The 10715-nt window shown below is 43.1% G+C and overlaps 1 protein-coding gene and 3 non-coding genes across 4 annotated transcripts; 3 read left to right on the forward strand and 1 right to left on the reverse strand.

Moving 5' to 3' along the window:
• Positions 1 to 599: 599 nt before the first annotated feature.
• Positions 600 to 671, forward strand: trnat-cgu. The gene has a single exon. It is a non-coding gene; the product is annotated as a tRNA-Thr (tRNA).
• A 712-nt stretch (positions 672 to 1383) lies between these two features.
• On the reverse strand, positions 1384 to 8197 carry LOC117761761 (gamma-glutamyl hydrolase-like). The gene is made up of 9 exons (XM_034585974.1): positions 7993 to 8197; positions 6882 to 6996; positions 5905 to 5955; positions 5163 to 5247; positions 4390 to 4533; positions 3163 to 3267; positions 2557 to 2647; positions 2212 to 2349; positions 1384 to 1653 (listed from the first exon to the last, which is right to left on the reverse strand). The coding sequence occupies exons 1-9, from the start codon at positions 8084 to 8086 to the stop codon at positions 1532 to 1534; spliced, it is 945 nt and encodes a 314-aa protein (XP_034441865.1). The 5' UTR covers positions 8087 to 8197; the 3' UTR covers positions 1384 to 1531.
• trnat-cgu lies at positions 2951 to 3022 on the forward strand. The gene has a single exon. It is a non-coding gene; the product is annotated as a tRNA-Thr (tRNA).
• LOC117762327 lies at positions 6281 to 6334 on the forward strand. Its single transcript, XR_004614014.1, has one exon. It is a non-coding gene; the product is annotated as a U7 small nuclear RNA (small nuclear RNA).
• Positions 8198 to 10715: the final 2518 nt, after the last annotated feature.

Genomic DNA, 10715 nt, shown 5'->3' on the forward strand with positions numbered 1-10715 from the left:
TAACAAGAAAACAACAATACGCAATATATCATAATAATAATAATATTAAATCTGCTGGGATAATAACGTTTTCAACTTGAAAATAAGGCCAAAGAGAAGAGGTGCGTCTTTAACCACGATGAGGATGAGGAGACCCCACAACAAGCAAGAACTGAAGGTGGCTGCAGAGAAAACCGCTGATGTCAGTGGTTTAAAAAGGTCAGGACCTCCTTAACTACAAAAGACTTTCCTCAAATTATTAAATATGATGATTTTGGTTGACTTAATGTGACTCAAATTAACCAGGAGACGTTCAGATTGTTTAACGATTCATCTGTAGAATTCTTGATTTCTCCTTTTGGTTGAAGGACATCGTTACAAAATGAAACTTCAAAAACCGAATCCCATGTTCCCCTGTGGGCGTCAGGAATAAAATGCTGCATGTCTCATAAATACTGGTGGATGTGTAACTTGTGATCAGAGATTATTTTACACTTAGAAAATCGTATATGGGGATATTGTGGTGAGAATGAATTCCCTTCCATACCTTTACACAATGGCTTTAACACACAGGGTAACTGTAAATACAATGTAATCATAATTAGAGATTTGTGGAGACAGGCGTGGTGGCCAAGTGGTAAGGCGTTGGTCTCGTAAACCAAAGATCATGGGTTCAATTCCCATCCATGCCTTTAAATGGGTGTTACTGTGGTTTCCTTGAATGCACTCAGATCCAAACCTCCTCAACCACATTCTGAATGTGTAACAGTGTGAACTCAGGTGCATCTTGGACAACCTCATATTTCATGTTCATTTGTTTCTGATCATGATATCAACATCATGATCAATACCTTCATTAAAATGCTCAAATCTTTCTTCTCCCCTTTCGCTCGTGCAGACACACAGGTAACTGATCAGTGGTGACCAAAATACTGTCGATTCATTGTTTGATTCCATAACGTGGTGGCCAAGTGGAAAGGCGTTGGTCTCGTAAACCAAAGATCATGGGTTTGATCCCCATCCATGCCTTCGAAAAGTGGAACATCCACATAATTTCGACATTCTGATCTTGGGAAAAGCTTCTGTCACATTAACCTGTTTAGGTTACAAGAGAAATACTTTGCCCCGATACCACAACTACATGAGCTAGAAAAGGAAAACCAATAAGTGACCAGTAGGAAATACTGGTGGACAGACTCCACTGATCACCACATAATGATCAATACCTTCATTAAAATGCTCAAATCTTTCTTCTCCTCTTTCGCTCGCGCCGACACACACAATCACACACAACTTTTTAACTTTTTTAACCAGAGTATCTTATGGATGTAAAAAAAAAATCACCGGCACAGTTTGATTTTGTACTTTTATCATAACAGACGTAGAAATCCAGATACATTTTCGAACACAACACTTTTATTTCACTTTCTTCTATTTTTATTTATCACTGCATTCACATATTACAGAATTGCCGCTGTTCCATTTGAGGTTTTACTGTCAGTGACTTCATCAGGTTGGAAATGATCCTCCAGTGACGGGCTCCTCACGTCCATCAATCAAAGTAATAGCTCTGAACAAAGATGGAGTCCATGCCTTTGAAGACGGGACAGAAGTTGTAGATGAGCGCTCTCTCTTCCTCCTCCCGACTCGGGAAACTGTGGTTGTTCTTCATGGCTGGAAGGGAAGTGAGAGAGGAGGTGAACATTTGACTCAGCAGCTGCACGTTTTCTTTCATGTCTTTTTACAAAGATGACTTGAACAAAACTTCAAACGAGGGCGTCACACGACCCTTATAGTTGCTTAGTCTATTCTATGGGTGAAACTCCACGAACATCTGCAGGGTTGTTTGGATTCAGTCTAAATTTAACTTCACAAGAAAATGGTTCCGTGAATAATAATCAGTTTCACATGAGTGGAGCTATATTCTCATCGGATGTGTTAAAGAAGAAATTATTGGAGTGATGCCGGTTTGCAAACCAATCCTAATAAATAATACCACAACTCCACACAAAGCAGACGTCAAGGTGGAGTCACTCTGAGTTATGATATGGTGGCATGGCGGGAAAAACGGTTAGGTCGCGGGTGCAATCAAATCATCTGTTGTCTAGATTTGTGTAAGTTTACGTAGTATTTTATAATGTTAAAAACAATGGAAGATGTAACATTTTTAATCAACCACCATAGAAATCTGGATATATTGTGTAACAAGCTGACAGAGATCCCACGTGTTACCTTCAGAGACGAAGAGGCTGGCAGAGTAGAAGGCGACTCTTGTTGCAGCGGTGGAGTGAATCATCCCCGGTTTGTCGATCCACTCAAAAGGGGTTTTCTCCGGATGCCACTGAACTCCATAAAATGGATACCGGTAGGCTGGAAACGACCAGAGACACTGTCAGCACACCTCACTCATGCACTGAGGCATTACAGTCAGTATTAAACAAAGAGTTATTTCTTGTCAGACGATCGTCTCTCGATCTTCTAGGACTCGTTGTGGAGTTTGTGTCATTCGACCTTCGTGCTCACGGTCATTTTACAGCAAACTACACTCAGATTTCCGTGTCCAGGAAGGAAAGGTACCTTCCATAGTGGAGATGAATTCTTGCTTCCCATCGTGGTTTGTCGACAGGACCTTGTAAAACTTCTTCAGCTTGGGATTCCCGCTGAAGTTCTGAAATACACACATTTAACATCGGTAGAGTTTTAGTCGCACTTTGCTCCTTTTGCATGAGCGAATACATGAACGTGGAACTTTGTACTGATGTATCAGGATTGAATTTAATTTAAACATTTTGAATCCCTTTTGTTTTTAGCAGGAACACACAATGGCTTAAGGGTGGTAGTGTGGTGCAATGATTCGAGCTCACAGCTAAAAGACGATGTGTTTGAACCTGATAACTGATCAGTGGTGACCAAAATACTGTCGATTCATTGTGGAAAGCCTAGTTTGATTCCATAACAAATCACAAACAGTGGCGTGGTGGCCAAGTGGTAAGGCGTTGGTCTCGTAAACCAAAGATCATGGGTTCGATTCCCATCCATGCCTCAGTAGTGTAAAACAAGCACTCACAAGTGTAACCTCGGTTACATCAACCTTTGTTTAGGTTACAAGATAAATACTTTGCCCCGATACCACAACTACAGGAGCTAGAAAAGGAAAACCAGTAAATGACCAGTAGGAAATACCTTGGAGGACAGACTCCACTTGTGGAAGTTGGAGGTGATGTTTTCCTCGGTCAGAGACCTCAGTACATCTTTGGGGAAACTCCGAAACAGACGGCTGGAATGTGCCTCTGTAGGACGGACACAGATTAGTGGTGAGACAGGAGGATCTGTTAAATACTGGACTCTAACATCATTGGACATTATGACTGGAGTCAGTGAGTGACGGCCAAGGTTTCTTGAGCTTAATGTAATCACGTGTGGAGTTCAATGTCACAGCTGTAGCTGCGGAAAACTTAGTAGAACTGAAAATTTAACTTTTATATTGATTAAAGCTGTAAGAGTGAAGGAGTGGCTCAATTGCATTGGCTCCGCCCACATCATAGAACACCAAACACCATGAGTGAGGAGGCTTGGGATAGAACACAAGAACATTTTGATTCCAGGACTTCATCAGGATAATTTGCTCTTACAGATAATTTTCCAGGTGGATTCCTATAAAACCTTCAATACCATTAAGATCTGACATAAATACATCTATATTTGTAATAAATTATTTAAAAATTATGGGTATTAAATATTAAAGTGATGTATGAGAAGTTGAGACATTCTCAAATACTATTGAGCTTTTTTGGGTTCAGTCTTTTAAACCTTTTCTTGCTGAATCCTCGATCAATGTAGATTTTTAGACAGAGAGACTGTAAACACACTTTGGCATAGTGGCCAAGTGGAAAGGCGTTGGTCTCGTAAACCAAACATCATGGGTTCAATCCCTATTCGTGCTTTCATTGTGAATATGGTAATTATGCTTAATGGTTGCTCTAGATTTGTAACAGTGTGACACACTGTTCCCCATTCATCGCTTTAAATTAGGGATTTGCATTGGTCCCGCCCACATCATACAGCACTAAACACCATGAGTGAAGAGGCTATGGATTGAACACAAGTACAATTTGAATCCCCCAGGTATTTAGGATAATTTGCTCTTTCTGATAATTTTCTAGCAGGATTCCTATAAAAGGAATCCCACATCAAATGTCTAAAACAAAAAACTTCAATAAAACATTGTGCTACGGTCATTCTGCAATAATATTGATGATGCCACGAAAAGGACATGTCTTAACCCACCAAAACGTTAATGTGCTGAAGTGTTAGTCTCGCAAAAGCAAAGATGTCTTTAGAACGTGTTTCCATCAAATAAGGACGTGTGTCGGAACAGAAGAAACCCTTCATGATGTGAGGACAGTGAACTTTACTTCGTGTGAAGTTGAGTGGCAGAGCCACAGCCGTGGTGTCAGTGAGCGTGAGCAGGTTTTTCTTCGCTGTGAAGACAGTCAGCTGCTCGAAGCCCAGACAAGTTCCCCAGACAGGGAAGTAGTCCGAAGCATCGTTGGCCTGCAGGAGGAGAGAGGGAGGAGAGAGGGAGGGGGAGATTTGAAAACCTTTAATTACCCAGGATATGTTTTCATTGTCTGGCTTCTCTGAACGTAACAACCTGCACTACAGAGCTGGTCTTCAACTGTTTCATTCATGTGACAGAGGCGTTAATGAGGAGCGACATCCTCAGAGCCACGGACAAAGCTCTTGAAAGACTTGTGGGGATTATCAGGTTACATGTCAATTATAAACAAGTCAGTTAATCAAATGTGGCAGAATACATGGGAAAAGAAGGAGAGGTCTTAGTTTGCAGTCCAGGAAACAGTGGCATGCAAAAGGAAGGATTTAGTGATAACTAGGCTCTGATAGGAATCCTCACCCCAAAGGAGAAAACTGTTCAGAGACCTGGGAACAGCTGGAGAAACAGTTTTCACTTTGCACAACCTACTAAACCTGCCTGATTGAACCACAATGAAGAAACTGACAATCTGCACAGTATTGGACGATATAAACACATACGAACACCGATCAGAAGGAGAACTGACGACCAACAGGAAAATACACGAGATGAAAATGAAGACACTTATAATCTAATCGGTATCTTCATGTAACTTCATCATTAACACAGTTAAACAAGTTTAATTTACCATCAGAGCCAAGTTGTATAAAATCCTGGCGGAACGACTGTACTGCGACGTCAGCAGATTGGAACTTCCTCCTGGCAGCAGCAACCTGCGGGGAGACCGCGCTCCGTCAGGCCGGAGATCTACCTGCTGTTTAAATACACGTAGACAAGCGGCGGCGTCGTCGTGAACGGAGTTGTTCACATGCTTGCTGATGTACTACGCGTGTTACCGGAGGATACCACTAGAGGGCACAGTGGAGATATCAGACCGTAGAGAACTTCCAGATTTGCATGATGTAAACAATAAACATGGCGAACCTCGAGGAGGTAACTGTATTGTTCATTCTGAGATCAGCGGCTCTGTGGTAGATGGTCCTGGTAAGGCCCTTAAATCAGGCACGGCGTGACCAAGGCGAGTACGTTTCTCTCGTTCTGCCAATGCGAGAAAATTGATGATGAAAAACACCACCGGTATTTTTGAATGTCCGCAGGATTAGCCCGCTGATGATACACCGCTACACTGCCCCTAGCGGTCAGGTGCATATTGCATCTGGCGCCGTGCACAACCGACGCTCCAGATAGTCGCAGGGTGCACGAGGCAGCCATCGTGCACACACGTATGCGTAGTTAACAGCAAGTATATCTCCGGCTTTAGAGATTTATCCTGAACAAATAAGTCTTAACACAACTTATGAATCCACATTAGACATAACAATGAGGAGCATCTACAGACATACGGAGAGCAGAGCACTGTTTGAACTCACCCGTTGATTGAGTTGAATATCTTGGTATATTCTTCTTCTGTGAGATTTACTCTGATGGGGACAAAATATGTGGGAAAACAAATTGATGCCAAAAACAAATTAACCATCAAAGACAATTCAAACCCTAACGAATCAATGTGGATTTGAAGCAGCAGCTGTAAGAAGGTTTGTAATCTCAACATGTAGAGGAAACTCTGGACAAGTTGTCTATCAGGAATCATCACTGTTTTATTGTTGTAATTTAATCTCAACAATATTACAACTGCATTTATAGCATATATATATTTATAACCCCACCCACATCAAATCACAACACCATGACAGACAGGTCTGTGAGCCAGGGACAGATCACAGTTCAACCAATGTGAGGATTAGGAAGTTTAACTCTTTAAGTATTTATCCAGAAGGATTCCCATAAAGGGAATCCCACCTGATTGTTGTGAAAAATTAAATACAGACATCTTATAGATGAAGAGTTATGGAAATACATCTTTAATTATACTCAATCATCAGGTATAAGAATGTCCGATTAGCAAGAGTACTTAAACAAAACCCTAACATCAGATATGTAGTTAATGCTGAATCAATAACCAGCTCAAAATAAATCTCTCCTCTCTTCAGACATCACTTTAACTTCTTTTTATCTGTGTCACGTGTTCGTAATCAGTTTGTTCATCATCAGACAAAAAGATAAAATACTCAGGAAGAACCAGAATAAACTTTCTCCAGTTGTCTGTAGCTTTACACTTGAGTTATTGATATTTGCATCAACTGCTTATTCTACTTTTCACTTTGTTGAATTGTCAGTTTCAGATGTTGCACGTCCAGACATGTTGTGTCAAAGCACATTTCTCGTTTAAAAGAGGGAAACAACGGAAAAGAATGCAGTTGAAATCTGAATCTCAGGATCAGAAGCCAGAAAACTGAACCCTCCGGCAAAGAGTGAAGTCATAAATCAGATTTCTGAGTTGTCCTACCTGACAGGTACGACCCTGGCCCCGGCTGCCTCCAGGTATTTCACATAGGAAGCAGCGATGTAGGAAAAGCCCCTTGTAGCCTGTTCTTCTTTACGGGTTTCCTGTGCCAACACCCCTACAGAGGACAGGAGACAGTTAACGCACAGACACAACTATCACAGAGATATATACATAGAGACGTTGATGCAGACGTATGTTGACCGGTACAGTGATGGTGATTAATGTTTCTTCCCTGAACCTGCGTCTGTGTTTGTGCCCAGAAACAAACATTGTGACTCAGCCTGAAACGTGCAGGTTGTTTTTGTGTGGTGTCGCTGACTGAGGTGTTAGAAGTGTGGTCGGTGTCATGTGTTTGTGCTTGTGCGGTTCCCGGTGACTGTGTGTAACCTCAAAGCCTCGAGGAAACATTTAAAGACGTATGTGACAAACATCATGGAAAAACAAATCCCATCATGCAGCACCAGCAGCAACAGACCTGTCCCCTGATCTCAGGTGGCATCTACAGTCAAATGTCAAGAACAAGGTTCAGTTTAAAAAGGCTGAATATTCTCTAATGAGCATCTGACAAATTTACCTGAATATAACCAATATTATTCAGGTTTTCTTTTCCATGTGCAGTATTACCACCTGTGTGCGATATTACTTTCTACATATCTAATTCTCATTTCTAGTTTATTTCTATTCTACACTGGTTCTCTGCATTTCACTGTATACACTTTATATTTTTGATTTCACTTACAACACACTATATACTTTGTTCCCCTTATCTTTAATATATTGTTTTATTCACATTATGTTGTGTTTACTGTGTTATGTATTGTTGTGACTGAAATCTTGAAGCAAAATGATATAATGTGCATTGACTATAGTGGTAAATTAAATTATGACATAATAGTAAGATAGTAACACACACACACTCTCTCTCTCTCTCTCTCTCTCTCTCTCTCTCTCTCTCTCTCTCTCTCTCTCACACTCACACACACACACAGACACACACACACTCACCTTCTCTCGAACATTCTCCATGTTAAATTACATAAGAACCAACAGAATCCAGCACCGCTCCGTGCACGCACACCGACACACGCACACACACGAGGCCGAGTCTTACCGATGATGGGCCGGCTGTTGAGCGGCTGGTCCATCGCTCCGCAGCAGAGAGAAGCGGCCAGAGCCGCGAGCAGAGCTGCAGCCGGCCGACACATGACCGACCAGGAGGAGGAGGACAACCAGGAGAACCCGCAGGAGGAGAGGGAGGAGAGGGATGCGTCACAGAGGAGGAGGAGGAGGAGGAGAAGGATCTGTGTTTTTATACAGATTACAAGTCAGAGAGAAGAGGCTTCCTGATGATGGTGAGGCTGTGACTCTCCTCTTCCTCTTCTGCTGTGTCTTCACCTCCCTGCAGGCTTCTGCTCAGTGACGTGAGGAACACCTCTCTGCAGATAAACGCCAGCAGGAGCCTCCTCCTCCTCCTCCTCCCTGTCACTCACATCTTGTCTCCTCCTCCTCCTCCTCCTCCTCAGGTACAGCTCAGGTAACATAGCTCCTCATAGAAACAGTTAAAACATACATCGTTTTACAGAATAGACAGACAGACAGACAGACAGACAGACAGACAGACAGACAGATAGATAGATAGATAGATAGATGCTTTATTGATCCAGAGGGAAATGTTAGCATCCAGTATCACATAAACAAGAGCATAAGAATAATAAAAGGTCAAAATGAGTGCTGATGGAGATATTGACAGTACAAAATACTTTAAGGTGATTGAAAGACGTAAGTAACCGCAGCAGAGTATTGAAGCCACATATAAATACAGATTTAAAGATAAACAACAGACGCTGTTACAAGAACAAAACTACTTTGTGTTTATTTTTTCCTCGAGGGGAAAAGTTGTACAGAAGCAAAAAATAGGCATCGTCTCTTCTTTGTGTTTTCATATTTTTTTTGCTCACATTGTATTTTTGTAAACTTGAACTCTTCTGCTGACTCACACATTTATTCTTTGCTTATTTAACTTTATTTGCTGCATCATGTCAGCAGCTCCTCCCACTGTTATCACATGTTGTAACCAGTTCTTATCTCTGTACACTGATGGAGAGACGAGTACAACTACATACTGTGTGTGTACTTGTACCTTTGTGAGAACCAGTGAGCATAGACACTATGGAGAGAGGACAATTTGGCCGGTCCTCACTTTTCAATGGACTGTTTTGAGGGTTAAGACTTTGTGTTAGGGTTAGAATTAAGTTTAGATTAGAGTTAGGCCTCTACGCCATAGCCTACGCATAGACGTGTATATCTGTGGTTGGTCAACTCGCCGCCATTTTTGAATCAAGTTGAAGGAACGATCACAGACGACCTTTTTCTTTTCTTCGTTGCAGTTCTTTGAGAAAAAAGTAATTGCTCTTCTACATCCATCAGCTCCGTCTCCAACACGAGCCACTTAGTAACGCTCGCCATCGATCTGAAGTAAACGCCACAGAATCTGTAAATAACACGACCACGAACCAGAAGACACTAAACAACGCCACCAGTGTTTAGGCGACTCACACACATCTATCTCACTCATCTGTGTGTGTGTGTGTGCGTTCCTCTTTCAGTGCTGCAGTATTCACTGTCCCAATCTCTCCTCTGCTTTAATCTGTCCTCAGTGTAACATCTGGTCACTGGACAGTGACGGAACAGAGCGAGCTAGATAGAGGAAGGTGGTGTACGTGTGTGTGTGTGTGTGTGTGTGTGTGTGTGTGTGTGTGTGTGTCTGTGTGTGTGTGTGTGTGACAAAGAGAGAGAGACACTGTGTGTGTTTAAACTAGTGTAGAATGAATACTGCAGAGGTGAATGTGTTTTAGATTGTGTGTGTGTTAAATTTGATGAAGTCAGCAGTTTTGTAATGCAGGAAGCTTCACACTGAATTGTTGGGGGGGGGGGGGGGGGGGGGGGGGGGGGGGGGGGGGGGGGGGGGGGGGGGGGGGGGGGGGGGTGGGGGGGGGGGGGGGGGGGGGGGGGGGGGGGGGGGGGGGGGGGGGGGGGGGGGGGGGGGGGGGGGGCTTTACACTGTACTTCTAGTGACTGAGCACAAGGGGTCACACTCTTCCCAGTTTCATGTTCTGTGTGAGGGTGTTTCTGGCCTCGGCTTTTACATCACATATCATCACATTTCATTTAGCTGTTAGAACTCAGAACAGCATGGCTGCTTCCTCACTGCAGGTGTTCAGGTCGACCTCCTCCGTCACACACACTTCCAGTGGATTCCTCCTGGAGCGCCAGCCCTGCACGCTCACTGGCCCATCAGATCCAGTATCAGCAGAGAATCCAGTATCAGCAGCCACCTATTCCTATTCCCCCCCCCCCACCGTCCTCGAGGACCGAGGAGGATTAACAAACTCTGTGCAATGTCACCGGGCGCGGCTGAGATGTGATCAGCTTGTTGTGTGTTTGTTAACGGTTGTTAACTTGTTCTCGCTGATATTCTGTGAACTAGCGAGGCACTCGTTCTTGTTGGGCTATAGTTTGTTATCCTCTTTACTTCATTGTGCACCTCACCGAGACTCCTCATGTGGATTCACCAGGCCTGAAGGACGCCGGCCTGGATGTAAGTTACTTTGTGCAGTAAAGTTTGTCTTGTTTATCCCAGCAGGATATTCTTTTGGTCTCTTTTTGGGGGGACCATCAGATTTAGGCACCACCCGCTGCCCCTCACCCATTGATCCTGGTTAGTATTGTAGTTGGGGATCTTATTTTGAACTATTACAATCTACTAGTTAACGTTGCTGCTGTGCTGCTTCCCTGACTCCTGTAGACGCTTACTGGTTGTAACTGAGGTTGTGT

Source organism: Hippoglossus hippoglossus, chromosome 5 (assembly GCF_009819705.1).
Source record: "Hippoglossus hippoglossus isolate fHipHip1 chromosome 5, fHipHip1.pri, whole genome shotgun sequence".
In the NCBI taxonomy this organism is placed as follows: Eukaryota; Metazoa; Chordata; class Actinopteri; order Pleuronectiformes; family Pleuronectidae; genus Hippoglossus; species Hippoglossus hippoglossus.

Excerpts from the sequence above, each read along its gene's own strand:
- LOC117761761 (XM_034585974.1), bottom strand. The coding sequence starts at position 8,086 with ATGTGTCGGCCGGCTGCAGCTCTGCTCGCGGCTCTGGCCGCTTCTCTC. Across the intron at positions 5,956-6,881 it reads GCCAGGGTCGTACCTGTCAG|AGTAAATCTCACAGAAGAAG; the intron begins GTAGGACAACTC and ends TGTCCCCATCAG. Across the intron at positions 2,350-2,556 it reads ATTCATCTCCACTATGGAAG|CCTACCGGTATCCATTTTAT; the intron begins GTACCTTTCCTT and ends GGTCGTTTCCAG.